We start from the raw sequence: 19,252 nt of genomic DNA on the forward strand, positions 1-19,252 counted from the left end.
TACTTTGCACATGTAGTCCAAGGGCAATGGGATGTTGGGGCTTTTTAAATTATCTTTATGTGTAATGTTATCACTGTTACCAAAGGGAACGATTTCCTTCCTGTCCCCAAAATCATGATTTCTCGTAATATAATAAAGTTAATGAAAAAAAAAAGAAAAAACCCTTACATCCCATTTCCCTAACACAACATCTAAACGGTATAACCATCCTGCCCCTGTTCACGACCCCCAAACTCGTTAAGCCATAACTATAAAAAATACTACCCTATAAGGTAGTATTTTTAAGGGATGGATATGGCCATCTAGAAAGAAAAAAAAACTAAGGATGTGGGGTATTTATGTAATCAGGAGATGCAGCTAGTGTTCCTGTTAATGACTCCTAATAAGTGGCAGCAAAGCACTGCAATTGAAATCAGAGAAGACATTAACATGCCATATCTAACTGTATAAAGTTCTAAGCATAACGTTATATACATCAACTAGTGATAGTATGGTATCTAGTAGAAAGTGAAAACATGAAGGAAGAAAACTGCTGATGTGAAACTGCCAACCAAAGATAAAATCATACATTAGTTATTACATTATAACTTCAATTTAATGGCTGTAAATAAAGCTGTATCTCAGTATATATATTTTATACAAATAATGATAAACACAAAAAGCCCCCTGTTATTTATCAAATGTATTTTTTTAATTTTTTTTTTTTATATATATATATAATAGAGTGGAAAATTGGTAACAAAGATGTTTCAGAAGATTCATGAGCTGATTTATGACCAAGAAGTTCTTGTGTTTGTGTTGATTGATGAGGTAGGTTTCTTACATTCTGTGTATAGTTAACATTTATCCTATTAAGAACATAACATGAAACAATAATGAAATCATAATTTTAGGCAATATTTACGTGTTTCCAGCCCTAAATATCTGTAAGAGGTGTAGTCAGGCCATATCCCTTCAACACTTACAGCTTTCTGTCCTGCAAATGACATTGCTCGTCACAATTAATACTAAAGGGAGAGAGTTAAAACCAGTAGCTTTTGTATATGTTCCTGATAACTTTCCATTTAGTGAATTAATCCCAATGATAAACATTTTAAATAAAACAACCGTATTTGTATTATAAATAACATATCTTGGCAAAGGAACATCTTATTCTTTTAGTAAAACGGCTTTTAGTCATTAGTCTCGTGTCTGGCACCTCAATGCTTAATGTAGTGATACATTGGAAGGATTACTATTTATTTCTGGATAAGGAAAATTGATATAGTCATGTCAAGAAATGATGCAATTTTTAGTAGAAGGTGGGATACGTTTTATTGGACCAACATAGAAAAGGATGTAAAGGGCTTAAGCTTTCCTATGTAGTCCCAATTAATTATTAAACCTTTGAACATTCAACAATGTTATGAGATGATTTTCTTTACTGCTTCAACTGCTTAAATGTTTACATCAGTTTGGTCTAATTTGATTATTTATTTGAGTCTCTGCATTCTTTAAATGATTTCATACAGGTTGAAAGCCTTACAGCTGCACGAAATGCATCCCAAGGAAATACTGAACCATCTGATGCCATTCGTGTAGTAAATGCTGTTTTGACACAAATAGATCAGATAAAACGGTAAGCGGTTCAAATCCAGGAAAGCTTGCGTTTTTTAACTGGTCATGCTTAAATAATTATACCTCTGCCTATTAAACATTTGCGGTCCTATGTCGGAATATATCTGACCCAAACATTTTATAGCTTGTGGTTCAATGTTGGATTTCCTAGTGACCACTAGATGTCGCTATTATAAGGAAGAATTAGACTATTATTTTGGTCCATATGGACATGATGTCATCACGCAGTTGCTGCAGATTTGTCGGTTGTACATCCATGATGCTAATCTTCCATTCCACCACATCCCAAAGGTATTCTATTGGATTGAGATCTGGTGACTGTGGAGACCATTGGAGTACAGTTTGAGAAACCAGTTTGAGATTATGTGAGCTTTGTGACATGGTGCATCATCCTGCTGGAAATAGCTATCAGAATATGGGTACACTGTGGCCATAAAGGGATGGACATGGTCAGCAACAATACTCTGGTAGGCTGTTGCATTTAAACAATGCTCAATTGGTACTATTGCTTGGAAATGTAGCTGATGTGGCCTTACCCCAAGTGGACTCCTCATAACTGGGCAGTTAAGAGTTACACTGCACTATCCAGACATCCATCCCTGGTCTTCATGTTTTCATCCAACTACTCCTCTGGCAATCACTAATGTCTGCCATATCTCCTTCTCTTACAGTTATGACTATCACACCTTTCCCCTGAACCCCTCATTTCCTGCTTTTACCCCTGTTTTCTACCCAGTATGTCTTTATCCTGCATATCTCCATACCCTGCTGCTCTCAGAGGGTTAAATTTGGTGCCCTCTATTCTAGCTTAATTGCATTTGTTAGCCAAGGTGTGAAACATCTGCCTCCTGTATGCAATCACCTTACCTGACCACTTGTGAGGCAGAAATATAAATGCCTAGGCCTCACTTAGAAACATGCTTGCTTGGAAATGTAGCTGATGTGGCCTTACCCCCAGTGGACTCTTCATAAGTGGGCAGTTAAGAGTTACACTGGAGTTAAACTGGAGGGAAACTACATACCAAATACCACTGCACAAAGCAGGATTTCACCCGCGCCGCACCCCTCCTGTGGAATTCCCTGTTTGGTTCAGACTTTCTACCTCATACGCAACTTTCAAAACTTCTCTGAAAACCCACCTGTTCAGGGAAGCATAAAACATTCCTTCCCAGTACTACCAGCCATCATAATCAAGCCATCCGAACAATCAACAGTTTCAACACATCATCGGAACCAGATCAACTCATCCCCATCCAAGCAGTCCTCTCCTATTGTCTCACTTCCCCCTCAACCACTGACTAGATTGTAAGCTTGCAAGAGCAGGGCCCTCCTCTCCTTTGCACCAGTTTGTTATTCGTCTACTGATTGTAACAGCACTGCGTAATCTGCCGGCGCTTTATAAATAAATGTAATGTACTAAGGGGCCCAAAGTCTGCCAAGAAAATGTCCCAGTACACCACCACTACCTGTCTGAACCGTTGATACAGGGCAGGATGGATCCATGCTTTCATGTTTACGCCAAAGTCTGACCATGCCATCTGAATGTCACAGCTGGAATTGAGACTCATCAGACCAGGCAATGTTCTCCCAGTCTTCCATTGTCCAATTTTGGTGAGCCTGTGCAAATTGTAGCCTCGGTTTCCTGTTCTTAGCTGACAGGAGTGGCACCCGAAGAGTGTGGTCTTCAGCTGCTGTAGCCCATCTGCGTCAAGGTTTGACGTGTTGTGCGTTCAGAAATGGTATTCTGCATACCTTGGTTGTAACCAGTGGTTATTTGTTTTTTTTTTTGTTTTTTTTATTTCAGAGCAAGCTAAAATGACTTATACAAAAATACAAATATTACAAAAAGCTCACATTTCTGAGCCTAAATGCAATAGCAATATATCAGCCATAAATATTATTATACAAAATTACAAAAACCCCCACCCATCCCCTCAAGGCAAGGTCTGGGGAGAGAAAAAAAAATAAAAAAGGGCAAATTTTATTTTACCAAAAACTCCAAGTGAGGTAGAACGCTTTCTTTTTCTTTTCGTGTGTCCTAACATCAAAAAATCTTCTTATTTTTCGTGGAATTATGTGCATGTATTAGTTGATTATACCAAAATTTATGTCTATTATCTAATTCAAATTCAGATTTAAGAAGGTTAAAGTCCTTAATCTGTCCCATAACAAACAACTGTTTAACAAAACAAATCCCTTTTTTTTCCCAAAAATCACTTCCTAATCCCTTTGGAATTCCTGAAATTTTACATTGTGCCATATTTGTGTATAGGGTAAACTCCCCTCAATTTTACAGATATATTTAATTTCGTCCCATATTTTCCTGTATAATTTCACCGAAAGTGTGTTTTCCAAATCCCCTTCCAGCTGTAAATCTGTCTCCATCATTTTGGCAGGATTAGAGATCCCAGTAGAATTTAAGAGAAATTGTATTAAAGGTCCAGGTCGATAAACTCTCAAATTCTGAGCCTTTGAAGCCAAAAAATAGAATTTAAAATGAGGCAATGCCCAACCACCCTCCCCCTCAGGTGCAGTAAACCTAGCATATTTCATGCGAACTCTACCTCTATCCCACAAGCGTTTACTCAATGAGGCTTCTAAGCCTCTAAACCATTTATCTGAAATCCATACTGGTGAGGCAGAGAGAGCGAACAGCACTTGAGGGAGAACAATCATTTTAACAAGACCCACCCTATCTGCTAGTGAGAGTGGGAGTTTAGTCCAGATCGCTACTTTTTTTTTTAATCTTAGTGGCTAAGGGAATAAGATTCTGCTTCATAAACAAATTGATTTTACTCGAGATTTTAATCCCTAAATAATCCATAGGGTCTCCTTGTCTCAAAATCCTAACACCCTCAACCTTGGGGATTTTTGCTGAATTCAGTGGCAAAAGTATTGATTTATCCCAATTGATTTTAAGACCTGAGAATCTACCAAAATTCTCTACCGTATTTATCACTATTGGGAGCATTTTTTCAGTGTCTTCTAAAAATAATAATAGATCGTCTGCGTATAGTAAAACTTTGTCTTCATTGCCTTTAAGCCCAAATCCTCTTATTTTCTGATTGCTCCGAATACTCAGAGCTAATGGTTCAATATATAGTATAAATAAGAGAGGCGAAAGTGGGCAGCCCTGCCGAGTACCTCGGCTTAGCAAGAAAGCTTCTGAGAGAGTGCCATTTAAATTGATCCTTGCTACTGGAGAGCTATAGATAAATTTAATCCACCTCAAAAAATCCTCCCCAAAACCAAAAGTTTCTAATGTATGTCACAAAAATCCCCATTCCACCCTGTCAAACGCCTTCATAGCGTCCAAAGACAGGATGGAATGGGAAGAATTCCCCCCCAACTGAATATTGGCAAAAACTCTTTCGAGATTAGAGTGTAAGAGTCTTCCTGGTACAAAACCTGACTGATCTTCTCCAATCAGGTCTGCAACACAGTTTGCCAATTTTCACATCTGCATTAAGCAAAGATATAGGCCGGTATGATTCCACTTTAACTGGATTTTTATCCTTTTTAAGAATAAGCATAATTATTACCTCAAGCATAGAGCTTGGAAGTTGTTTTCTTTTCAGACTTTAAGAGAGAACAGAAGATAACATAGGTAGGAGAGCATCGGCGTATTCCCGATAAACCCCAAAAGGGACTCCATCTCCTCCTGGGGCAGATGACGGTGCACAAGAAAAAAGAGCTGTTTTCAACTCCTCCACTGAAATTTCCTTTCCTAATGCCATCCTCTGTTCATCTGTAATCCTAGGCAATGCACAGTTCTTTAAATATTCCACTATGTCCCCATGATTTATTGCTGGGGCTGCTTGATATAAATTAGAAAAAAACATGACGACTGCAGCCTGTATTTTATTAGGTTCATTAACTACTCTACCATCTTCGTCTTCAATTGCCAAAATCTCATTTTTATCTTTCTGTGCCTTAACCAAATCCGCCAATAGTTTCCCCGGCCGCCCTCCTTCTACAAAATTCTTTTGACCTCTAAAAAATGACTTATGTTGGGCTTTTTTTGTTATTAACGCTGCCAAGTTATCTTGTGCTTCCTTCATAAGCTTATAATAATCCTCTGAGGGATTTTTTGCAAAGTTAACTTCGCTTCCAAGTACTTTACCTCTCAAGGTATCCTCTTTCTGTAAAAAGCTTCGTTTTTTAATAATCAGCTCTCTAAGGAGCAATCCTCGCAAAAATGCTTTTAATGTGTCCCAGACAACAGACAAAGTAGTAGATGATTTATTAAGCTCCCAAAACTCCTTTAATTTATGTATATTAATTTCTTTAGATTCAAATATTGTCAACCAATGGGGATTAAATCTAAACAACTTCCCCTCATTTCTCCTCACATCTCCAAAAGACAAATCTACTACTAATGGTACGTGGTCTGATATTGAACGCTCCTCGTAAACTATTTTATGAATAAGCCTGATCCCTAAATCATTGCAAATTACTAAATCAATCCTAGATGCAGTTTGATACGTGGCGGAATAACATGAGTATCTTTGGGAATAAGGATTCATTAACCGTCATGGATCATTCCATCCAAATTCTTGAATTATTCTCAACAATGGGGACTGATTATTTACATTAACCCCTTGACTGCTAACGACGGCATAGTGCCGTCGCTAGCAGTCCCAGTCAGGTGCTAACGACGGCACCATGCCGTCGCTAGCACTCTCCTACCTTGATGGGGGTCTGTGGACCCCCATCACCACCTACCCCGGTGATCTGCCCCTCATTTTGAAGGGCATCACTGGGACCACCCGATCCGGCCGGTGACGTCACGCGTAATGACGCGATGACGTCACCGCGCAACTTTATTGAAAACTGACAATTGTCAGTTTTCACGGTATGGGGGCATGCTGGTTAGATGCCTGTATCTCAGGCATCTGAGCAGCTACAGACCCCCAACATATACCGTTGGAAAGGTAATCGCCTCACCTTTCCAACGGTATAATGCTTGTAAAAAAAGAATAAAAAATATTATGTTAAAAAAATACAAATGTACAAAAAAAGTAAAAAAAAATGATTTGGGGGTCTCTAAAGGCAGATAAATAAAGATCAAAATTGCCTAGAGACCCCCAAATTAAATTATCTAAACATAAACTGGTTTAACTTTAAAAAAAAAAAAAAGTTTAAGTATTCTAGCTAAATGATCACTGTGGTAGCCAATGTTACCACAGTGATCATACAGCTATAAAAAGTCACATTCCCTTTTTAAAAATGGCCGATACTAAATTTTAACCCCATGATCCCTTTGATCATGGGGTTAAATTTAGCCAATGGTAGAGGAAGGCAATTTTTGAAATCCAGATGAACTGCAAAAATCAGCCGTATAGCCTGTAGTACATAAGTTAACCATGTCATCCCTGGAGCCCCTTGCATTTTTTCTGCAAAACTTATTTTTGCTGTAAAAGTGATTTTTTTCTCCCTTTACGATCATCTCTTTGGGATTGTAAGGGGAAAGAATGGTGTGTGTGCTTCTGCGAGTGAATGTATGGAAAGTATGGTGTGTGCTTCTGCGAGTGAATGGAGATATGAAAAGCGTGTGAATGGTCAGTAATTAGGGTTGAAGCCTTGACGTGGCATTATTGCTCACGTAAGAAGTTAAATTATGGCACAAAAAGTACATATTTTCAAAAACTACACCCCTCGGCGCATCAAATGAGGGGCTGCGTGTGTTTCTAGGACAAACCTGGAGTGCGCAAGACACAAATGAACATGTCGCTATGGTTAGAAAAAACATATTTTCTAGCCAAAGCGACATATTCCTTCATTATCTGTGAACTTAACTTTTGTCCTAGAAATACATGTAACCCCTTCATTTGAAGCTCCAAGGGGTGTAGTTTCTTGAAATGTGTACTTTATGTACCCTTATTTAACTTCCCAGATGTCTAGACCACCTTAACTTCAGATATGGCAGATTGGAGAATCTTGTCAAAAAATTGTCTTAAAACATTTAGGGGTGATGGCTGCATTTAGACAGCTCTAGACAGCTGGGAAGTTAAATTATGGTACATAAAGTATATATTTTCAGAAACTACACCCCTTTGCGCATCAAATGAGGGGCTGCATGTGTTTCTAGGACAAACCTGGAGTGCGGAAGACATAAATGAACTTGTCGCTTTTAATTTTATTTATTTTTTATTTTTGTGTGATATTCACTTATTTGTTGTGCACGTCAGTTTTGTGATACAAATACAAATAAGACCTCATTTGCTGCGGCTGGGGGTGTAGTTTCTAAAAATATATAGTTTTGTTGGCATATTTTAACATCCCGGGCAGCTAGAGCTGTTTAATTGACGGCAGCCATACATTAAATTTAAAGATGAATTTTGTGATAGTCTAATAAATTTAACTTTTAGCAATAAAATAAGAGAAAAACACAGTCTACTGTTCTCAATGTCTGTTTATTTTAGACCGGTTACCTACTACAAATATTTAGCAACACAGGTTTTGATATTAGAGTTTAGAAAAATAACATTACAAACTAGTTTTTATTGAGTTGGAAGTGAAAAATTACACTTTTTTCCCATTTTTGGTTGTATTTTGCAAATCTAATGAGACATACACATATAAAAATGGTATATTTGGAATCTGCTGGGTGTGCTGAAAAAAACAATATATGGTTTGTATAGTTTATTCCCAAGAAATGTACTTCTAAACGCGTTTAAACGTGAGATGCACCAAAATGCCGAAAACTAGCTTAGCACCAGGGTGTGAAATGGCTTAGCAGCCAAGAGGTTAAGGTGACATTTCTTAACCACCCGCACCATATCCTTCTCGGGGTCCAAAATACAGTTGAAGTCCCCAAACAAAAATAGCGAAAGATGTTCATTGCCTCGAATAAATAGTGTTAAACTATTAATTGGTTGCAGGGAAAAGGGAGGCGGGACATAAAAGAAGGCAAAAATCATCTCCCGATTATATATTGTTAAATGTACGAAAATAAATCTGCCTCTTTCATCAATCTTCTTATTCAAAATTTCTAGCGGAAACTTCCGATAGAAGAGTAGGGAGACACCTGCCGAGTAATTGGAGAAAGAGGAATGTAATTCCACCTGAGCCCATCTTCTCATTAACCTTTTTTGCATCTCTCTTACTGTGTGTGTTTCGCATAAACAAATTATAGCCGGGGGATGTTTCTGAAGCCGATCAAATATAGCGACCCTCTTACGACGATCTCCAGTTCCCCTCACATTCCAGAATAAAACTTTAACTTGCATTCAAAACAGAACACAAAAAAAAAAAGCCCCAGACCATTGCCTTGACCCTCCCTCTGGTGATGCGTGCTGGAACATTGTCCACACGTATCTCTTAAACATCGTCATAGTAACTCCTTTGCCAAACCTCCCCTCAACAAAACATATCTTTAAACAATATAAATTAGAGCCCCTCTCCTTCAAGCCACCTAGACACTTCCTCCGGGGTTAAGAAGAATAAAGTATTAGACTTATATTGCACTCGGAGCTTAGTAGGAAACAACAAAGAATAACGAATGTTAGCAAGTCTAAGCCGTTTTTTGATTTCAACAAAAGTCACGCGCTGCATTTGAGTTTCCCTAGAGAAGTCAGGATACATGGCAATCTTTACTGAATTAAATAGAATTGTCCCCATTTCCCTAGCCCGTCGCAGGATTACATCACGATCACCGGAATTAAAAAGTCTGATCATCAAAGTTCTTGGTGGAGCGCCAGGTGGGGAAATTTTTGCCGGGACCCTATGTGCCCTTTCCACACAAAATAAAGGTGAAAGTAATTGAACCCCAACAGTCTCACTAAGCCATTTCTGGCAAAACATCTTTGGGTCAGATCCCTCCGCTCCTTCTGGTAAACCCAGAATACGAATGTTGTTTCTTCTGGATCTGTCTTCCATCTCAGACATTTTAGCTTTCATTTTCTCCATATCAACAGTTAGGGAAGTTGTATTAGATTTTATCTTAATTATTTCCTTATCCAAAGAGGGAATACTTGTTTCAAGCTTAAGCAGTCTGTCCCGTATCTTATGTAGATCATCTCTAATAAGAGAAACTTCAGTTGACAAAGATTCCACTTTGAGATTTAACTGAGTTAAAGCATAATTAGAATTTTGAACTTCTTTAAGAATATTACCAAGAAGCTCTGAATCGAATTGGCGACCATGGGCCTCACCTAGGTCCCCCGTTGCTTGTGAAGACACAGAAACCGATTCCTCCATATCAACTTTACCATCCAATGCTGAGGCAGTTTTAGCCGAACGGCTTTTCGTTGCAACGGGAGACATCCTCAGAAATTTGTCAATTTTAGCTGCCGTGGTATTGCCCTTAGGAGAGCTAATACCTGCAGATTTCTGATTGGGATTTTTAGGAGGCATCCTCTTCTCTTACTCGTCTTAATTAGAATTAATGTCGTTAATGCTATTACTTTGATCTTAACTGATGTAATTAGAATATTAGAAAAATGCTTCAACCATGCAGTTTCCAATCAGTGTTCCTAATGATGTATATCACCAATATTCGACGAATGTCCACGCTTCAGCAAGGAGACTGTAATAGTTAATAATAAAGAAGTTCAAAGAGCAGGAAAGGTTAATCCCCAACCAATAAGTTACTGAATAGCTCCTCGAATTAGAGACAAATTTCAAAAAAAAAAACAAAAACCAGAATATATAGGTGAGTATCATAAAAGAAGCTGCCATACAGTCTGTTATTAAGGCCGCATTGTACCTCCAAATTCTTCAAATTCATTTGATGTGTCCCCAAATCAAACCTCCAGACCGCCAAAAAGACTATTTCCACCGTGTTTAAGTCACAGCAATGCCATACTAGGTAACTTGGACAACTGTATAGACCATCGTTCCAGACTAGGCCCCAGAAGACCGCGTATTATTTCACCGATAGGCCGGTATACCATGGCACTGTACTAGGCCTGTAGAGTAATATAAAGTATTGAGGCACCACCAAATTGATAGACAGGCATATCAAGCCATATAGACCATCGTTCCAGATTAGGCCCCGGAAGACCGCGTATTATTTCACCGATAGGCCGGTATACCACAGTACTATATTAGGCCTGTAGAGTAATATAAAGTATTGAGGCACCACCAAATTGATAGACAGGCATATCAAGCCATCCACATATTATATTGCAGGAGCATGGCACAGCCTAGCATGGTGCGCACCATCCAGTGTCCTACCGCACTTCAGTGTCAGCGTTATCCTGGTTATCATGTGCCGTCGGCAGACCCGCAAGACCGCTGGGCCACTAGACCGCTAGACTCCCGGGCTCCCAAACCGCTGAACTCCCGGGCCGCTGGACTGCAGAACCGCCAGGCCACCCGCGTCGTCGGCAGGCCCGCAAGACCGCTAGGCCACTGGACCACTGTCCCGCTGGATTCCTGGGCTCCCGAACCGGCCAACCAAACAGTCGGGCTGCCGGGTAGGCAGACCGGGACACCAGACAGCCGTCACCGCCAAAAACGAGCCGGAACGTCCCCGAAAAGTCAGCGGCGTCCCGGAAAGAGTCGGCGGCGCCGTCCCCGGGAAGAGTCGGCAGCGAGGAGAGGAACGGAGCCAGTGGTTATTTGAATTACTGTTGCCTTTCTGTCATCTCGAACCAGTCTGCCCATTCTCCTTTAACCTCTGACATCAACAAGGCATTTTCGTCCACACAACTGCCGCTCACTGGATATCTTCTCTTTTTATATTCTCCGTAAACCCTAGAGATGTGCGTGAAAATGCCAGTAGATCAGCAGCTTCTGAAATACTCAGACCAGCCCATCTGGCACCAACAACCATGCCGCGTTCAAAGTCACTTAAATCCCCGGTTTGAACTTCAGCAAGTTGTCTTGACCACGCTTACATGCCTAAATGCATTGCTGCCATGTGATTGGCTGATTAACTATTTGTGTTAACAAACAATTGAACAGGTTTACCTTATAAAGTGGCCAGTGAGTGTATATATGCAGTTCTTATCTAAATCATAAGGTTCCAAGTGGCAGAAAAAAATAAAACCACTAAGTTGGTCCACGGTGCTCCCTAATTTAACACATCAACACCGAAGATAGAGAGGACCTACTACAGCATACTCTGTCTGACCGACTGATATTGCTGGATTGCCCCCTTGTCATGCAGGGTCTGTGTTGGGCTAACACAGGGGTTTGGCAATGGAGGGGTTAACCTGGCAAGGTGTATTTTATAGTCTACAGTTTGCCCTCTTAAGCCACACAGACTGACACCTTGTACATACCAAAGCCTTGCCATAATTTAATTCCGGTTCAGCCTCAATGACCATAGATGGTAACTCCCCTATGGTATGGAATTTAGGGTGATGGTGTTCTGTTCTGGGTTTGGGTCATCTTGAGGATACCTTTGTGTATATATGTTTTGTACATAAGCACTGTGACATTTGTCAGATTAAACTACATAATCAAGTTTCTGTCTCTGTGCTCTAACCAAACTCTACCTTCCGAGAAAGCCGCAACATAACACATTCATTGTTTTACTTAAATTGGGTTTTATACATTTTTGACCCATTCAGTGTGGTACTGGGCGTTACCGAAGCATCCATGAACTGTAGTCAGCTTAAAAAATAACTTGGTGCTGGCAGCGTATTACCAATCTGGTGTTTTTGTGGCTTGTTTAAGGGTTAAGTGTGTGACCAAAGGGCTGGTATCGTTAACTCTTGCACACCCACACCCTATGTGTCCAGTTATCCGATAGCTAACCGTAACAGCCCTATGAAAAAAAATATGAATAATGTAACCCAACGTGCATCACGGGATTGTTCACACGCAGCCAGCCAATTAAAGCTTTAAATTGCCTGTGTTGCGCATTGATTGGATGCCTTGTACACTCACTATTGGTGATCGGTTCATTGTAGGACTGTAACAACTAATCGATAAAATCAATAATGAAATTCGTTAACGATTTTCATTATCGATCAGTTGAATTGATTTTATCGAATATAAGATGAGGGTATTTTCATAGCAAATGATCTGAAAAATACCCTCATCTCATAATCTGACCTCATATAGAGGTCGGACTATAACACTAAGATCCAGATCCCCCACATCACTGTAGGGGACCTGGATCCTCCTCCCTGGCAGCCGGTGAACGTCTGTGCGATGCACGCAGACAACCTCCATTCTGCCCTCCACTTCTGCCAGGGCTTCTATGATGGAGCACCGGCGTGACCAGTGCTCCACCATAGAAGCCCCAGTGGGAGTACCGGACAGCAGCAGCAGCGGAGGTTGCCTGCGCACATCACGTAACGTTCACCGTCTGCCAGAGAGGAGTATCCTCCGCAGCGCTGCAGGGGACCTGGATCCTCCTCTCTATCAGCTGTTGGATATATGTGTGATGCGCGCAGACAACCTCTGCTGTTACCCAACACTGCCCCAGTGGCATACAGGGGGTGTAAGGCATATTGGGGAGTGGTATATCTGGGGTATAGGGCATATCAGAGGGCACAGTGCCATATAGGGGGGTATAAAACATATGTGGTGGGGCAGAGTGGCAAGCCGGGGCTCAGATGTGCATAACTGAGGCAGGTTGGAAAATAAAAGGAAATAAAAACAAGAAATGCATTTTTCTGAATCAGTTTTTTTTTTTCCTGCTGTTTGTTTTTAACACCCAGTTTGTTCACTAAATTATTCTAAATAAACAAACATTTTATACATTGTTTTTTTTATCCGATTAATCGAAAAAATAATCGGCCAACTAATTGATTATGAAAATAATAGTTAGTTGCAGCCCTAGTTCATTGTCAACCAGCTTCTGTGTATGTGAAATACAGGCTCTTGACCCCCTTTTTTGGCTGAGGGGGCGGAAACAGTTATGCTTTTTTATATTAATGTGATTTATTAGTAATATCATTTATGTACCCGCACGCCGCTGGTTTTCCTACAAGGAACGGACATACGACTAGGCTGTCCCTGCTTATCCACAGTTGAAGAAGCCAGATATTCAATTGGCCCACAAGGGATTCCATTCTTAAATAATCTGGTATTAGTGCTAGTATAAAAAAAAAAAAAAAATCTTCTACGCTTTAGGTTACCCCTGTTGAACAAAGACCAAATTTATTTTCGGTAGCACCTACGGATTAGACATACCCAACATACATATTTTTTAATCTGTAGGGCCGCATCCATCCCTTACATAGTACCCGATAGCGTAGTAATTTTAATAGTTATGGCTAACCAGGTTTGGAGGTAGTGACCTGGGGTAGTGACCATGTATGTTCATGTAGCGCTATGGCGATGGGATATAAATGTTTTTTCTGCTGACGGGGGGGGGGCTTGGGGGTCCAGGCTGTACATGTACGTCCATTGGGGACTCAAGCCGTTAAGTTGCTGCCACCTGTTAAGCAACTTTCTAACCTTACCACACTTGAACAAAAAGCAGCAAGGGAGTTAGGAAATAAGAGATCTTGTTATAAAACCATCTTGCAAAAGTGGCAATATACAGTATACATTGGAAACCCAATTGTGAAAGGAAAAAAGAACCTTATGGAGAATGCAAGTATATATTTCAATCAAATATATAGGAAGTTTGGATTAAGAGTCCTTGAGCAATAGCAGATTCTCATGTTTAAATTTAATGGCTGTTGAAAAAGTCAAACAATCCACTGGGAAGAGAAAAATGAATATTAAACTACTCAGAATAGACTTCTGGATTTGGCAATTACAAACCCTCTCCCCAAATGTGTTAAATTAAGTATTTTGTTTTACCCTGATAATTAGAGATTATAATAGCCTTGGTGCATATATAATCTAAATTGTAATAAAGACAGGAGGTGAATAATTTGCATAACATCTTTACTCTACCACCAATAGCAGCAAAGAGACAAACATGAAAATCAAAATATATAACCAATCAACATAAAACAGCTACTATAAAGCCAGAAGACGGCCACTCCTCTTCTTCTGTGATGCAGAGCCAACGTGAAGAGCAAATACAAACAGGAGGTTTTATTTCCGACAGGTGGAACCGATGACATCCACCTCTGAGCCACAGAAAGGGCACGATTAAACTGAAAGAAAAAGGGAACAGTAACTGTGATCCTATAGCAAGGTCAATAACAGACGGTAATAACAACAAGGCATGAAAACACACCACAACGCTCACGCTACAGAGTAAGCAGGAAGGGAATGGTGGGAAGTTATTCGCCTCCTGTCTTTATTAAAATTTATATTAAATATACCTAGGCTATTAGTAACTTTAAAGCAAGACAGGAGGCTTCATAATTTGCATTTTTAACGCTAAGCCAAGCAAAGGTAGCATAGGGAGCAGGGCGAAAATAAAATGTATGGAAAGTAGAAGTCCTGGACCTGTCCGCGGAGTGCAGGAGACACACTCCGCGGTGCCTAGAGACACAGCACCAGAGGCCGCTGCCCCTCTGAACAAATGAACCCTGAAACTGGGGTCAATCCTGGCCAGACCCAAAAGCCAGCACACCCATCTAGCGATGGTAGGAGAAGATACCAGATAAAAGGGAGAAACACACGAGAGAAGCAGCTGAAGGGAACCCCTCGGACGATGGGAGTCCGTCGACAGAAGATACTGCTGAGAGAAGCGAGCCACACACAAAAGCGGCTGCTCTGGAAAGTATGGGTAGGAGACAGCCGAAGAAAAGGATTTGGTGCGACATAAAAGCAAGAAAGCCACCCTCTGCGGAGAGAAAGAAATGACATCAGCATCGAAAGCCTGGACATCGGAAATGCGGCAGAAGCAAACTAAAGCCAGAAGCAAAGCAAGTTTTGCCGAAAGCTGTTTAAGAGATTAAGTATGGTTAGGCCAGGATTTCAGAAAATCCAATACCTTCTGGATGTCCCAGAGAGACTAATACCTAGGACCCAGGGGACGAGATAACTGGTCCCTGCGCAAAAGACAGCAGACCAGAGGATGACTACTCAGGGAAGCACCCGAGACAGAGCATGAGAAGCTGAGATGGGCAGAGGGGTGTGATGAGCACAGATCCGATCATCCAAAGCGCCTGAGGAATCAGAGCGAAGGGGGGAAAGCGTAAGCCCCGGATGGAGGCCAGGTCTGTAGGAAGGCGTGCGCTGCGGACCAGTCCGGATATAGAAGCCAGGCTAAGAAAGTTGCCAGTTGAGTATTCAGTCTGGATGCAAAGAGATCAGTCCAGCTTCCAATCACTGGCATCGAGTGACAGGAAAACCGGTCTGCCACCGTGTTATCGGAGCCCGTAAGATATTCTGCTTTCAATGTGATGTGGTTGGCCAGGCAGAAATCATAGATGACTGTGTGCCCACCAGACGATTGATGTACTGGACTGCCGAGAGGTTGCCAATCCAAAGGACAAGGCAAAAGTTGGAGCAATCCGCGACCAAGCTCCGAACGGGAAAGGAGCCCGCAATCCGTTCCAGACAACTGATGTGCAATTGTATCTCCTCCACTGACCATCGACCACCGGTCACTACGAAAGGTCTGGACGCCCCACAACAGTAAAAGCTGGCGTCAGATTCCAGGACTAAGTCGGGAAGGGAGATGAAGATAGCTCGACCACTCCATGCCTCCATGTATTGTAGCCACCCCATGAGCTTTAGCCCCACCTCCGTCAAGAGGGTGATCTGATCATAGGATGGAAACCTGCAAAGGTGGGTCGCTAAAGAGCTCGGTAGTGGAGCGGAGCAGGAACGATTGCTTGGATGGACAAGGAGAGAAGGCCCACAATGTGAGCTAGAATCCGAAGTGGAATCGTCTTGGAGCATAGCACCCTGCAGATCTCCTGGGTCTGAAAGAAACCCATGACAGATTTCATCAGCTTGGTAAAGCACCAAGGGGCCTAGCTGGGTCCAAAGGGAAGGCAGGTGAACGGCCAAAGCTCGTCGTGCCAGAAGAATTGAAGAATCCGGCGGTGATCCTGGTAGACAGGGACTGCGAGATAGGCGTCCTTGAGATCCAGACGTAAGCCAGTCGCCCTCTAGTAGATCTCTGAAGAGATGGATGCGTTCCATCTGAAGTGACGGCAGGTGACAAAGATGTTGAGGCTTCTGAGATTTATAACGGGTCGAGATTTCCCCAACTTAATTTCGAACCAGGAAGATGATGTTGACGAACTGAGGAGGACCCATGACGCGGGCATGTTGAATAGAAAAATCTATGAGGAAGCCCTGAACCGAACATAAGGGACCAATTGTGCGGAAAAGAGAGAGAGCCTGCCCGCAAGCTGAAGGGGAGAAGATTTGAAAACGGGTAACTTATGGGTTTGTGGTCTTTCTTGTGCAGGACCGGTGGCACCTCATCTGGGTGAACCTCTGGCGGAGGGAATTTTGACAAAGCCCGGAAGTGGTACCCTGCTTGACGACTGGTAGCCTCTGGTGGCTGAATGGGAGCCTCTGGTGGCTGAAAGGCTGGTGGTCCAGCTCCTTAGATATCCAGCCCTGCCAGAAAAACGCTGTCTGGAAGAAAAAGCTTACCTCATGGAGGATTGGGCCTTTGTGAAGGAGGTGAACATGTTCACGTGCTTATTTTGCTCCTTTATGAAAGCATCCCAGAAAAGGAGACCGTCGGTAGCTGGGGTCATCTCCTTGCTCCCAAGATTCATAAGGCAAGGGTCTTGGCACATGAGAGCAGCCTGGCATCGCTCGGTTCAGTTAGGTAGCGTTACCCAGTATGATGCTGCAACGCTGAATCCATTCCCTGGCAGGGGAGGCGTCCTTCTGGGGTATCAGACATGATCGCTTGTTTGGCTATCAGGATCAACTGGGGCAATGGGCCACCAATGTCTAGTAGCTTATCCTGGGCTCTTTTGATACCACCTGGGGTCCCTGCAGGTTTTGGACATATGTCGCCATCGTGGGGTCAAACTTGGGGGTCTTAAGACCTTGTGTGGCAGCTTAGGACCTAGGCATTCTGCCCGAAGTTTGTTCTGGACCATCTCCTCCAGTGGTTTCTGGATCCATTTCACCAGGGAGTTTGAGATCTGGTCAGGTGGAGTCAAACCGGAGAGCGTGGATGCCTTATATTCTCAGGGTCAAAACAGGGTCCACGGCATTGAGGGCACCAGGATACTCTGGTATTGGAGTAGCCCCGGATGGAGTCATCAGATAGGAGCCTATAGCCTGGGTGTCCAAGGCCATCTCGCCCATCCTGCGAGACTTAAGAAATTCCGGATTGTCCGAATCTAGGTCGGAGTCAGGAGAATCGTCTCGCCACTCATCTAGGAGTGCGTTGTAGGCGCCTAGAGCATTGTCTTCCGCAGATGAGGAGCCATGGATATCCCCACTTAGCTCTGGGCTGGAGCCGACGAGAGTGCGTATCATACTTTGCTTCCCTTTAGAGGTGCAAACATAATGCCCTTACGCTGGCGTTTGCTGACTAAGCCCTCTGGATCAATATCTGAATAGGGACTGTCATCCCGAAGAGCCCTGGGAGGCCGACGGGGATGGGAAAGTGATGCTAGGGCTTGTTGGAGGGGCAAATCAAAGGAGGCCCTGGCTACGTAGAGCCATGATGACAGGTCTGCCGCTGAAGGCGTGTCTATCGGATAAAAAAAATGAATGTACATTTTTCATTTATTTAAAATAATTTAATAAACAAATGATGTTAAATACAAACAGCAGAATAAAAAAAAACTTTGATAAAATGCATTTCTTGTCTTTATTTCCCAACCAGCCCCCCGAATTTATGCACATTTGAGCCCAGGCTTGCCACGCTGCCTCCCAGACATGCCACGCTGCCTCCCACATATTCCACTCCACGCTGCCTCCCACATATACCACACTGCCTCCCACATATACCACTCCACTCTACCCCCACATATACCACTCCATGCTGCCTCCCACATATACCACTCCACGCTGCCTCCCACATATACCACTCCACGCTGCCTGCCACATATTCCACTCCACGCTGCCTCCCACATATTCCACTCCACGCTGCCTCCCACATATACCACACTGCCTCCCACATATACCACTCCACTCTACCCCCACATATACCACTCCATGCTGCCTCCCACATATACCACTCCACGCTGCCTCCCACATATACCACTCTACGCTGCCTGCCACATATTCCACTCCACGCTGCCTCCCACATATACCACTCTACCCCCACATATGCCACTGTGCCTGATATGCCTTATACCCCCTGATACACCACTCCATCCTCCCCAGACATGCCACGCTGCCCTCCCCACATATGCCTTATATACCGTATATGCCTTATACCCCCATATATGTCACTCCATCCTCCCCAAATATGCCTTATACCCCCCCAGATATCTCATAGTGCCCTCATAGAGTCACAGACCTGTTCACAGCACACTGACACCATACTTTTATAAATAAGTACTGGGTTAATCTTCACTGCCCCCAGGATTTAGATTCCCTTTAGTCTGTCCCCCTTTACCTCTAACTGCACCTTAAATTAACTTTATTAAATTAATTAAATTAACCCTCAGTCCTCATCATTAAATTAACCCTAAACACCCCATTAACCATAACTACCCCTAAATTAACTCTAAATACCCCATCAAACACAACTACCCTGAATTAACCCTAAACACACCATTAACCACAGCATCCCTTAAATTAACCCTAAAGACCCCCATCAACCACAACAGCCCCTAAATTAACCCTAAACACCCCATTAACCACAACTACCTCAAATTAACCCCAAACA

General features: G+C 42.4%; 1 protein-coding gene across 1 annotated transcript in view; it reads left to right on the top strand.

The window, feature by feature from the left end:
• The window catches only part of TRIP13 (thyroid hormone receptor interactor 13), a 133,283-nt gene that overhangs the window by 84,038 nt on the left and 29,993 nt on the right, over nt 1-19,252 (top strand). Inside the window, 2 exon segments of the mRNA XM_053467316.1 lie at nt 724-810; nt 1,512-1,618. Coding sequence (XP_053323291.1) covers nt 724-810; nt 1,512-1,618 — 194 coding nt within the window.

Source organism: Spea bombifrons, chromosome 5 (genome assembly GCF_027358695.1).
Source record: "Spea bombifrons isolate aSpeBom1 chromosome 5, aSpeBom1.2.pri, whole genome shotgun sequence".
Classification (NCBI taxonomy): Eukaryota; Metazoa; Chordata; class Amphibia; order Anura; family Pelobatidae; genus Spea; species Spea bombifrons.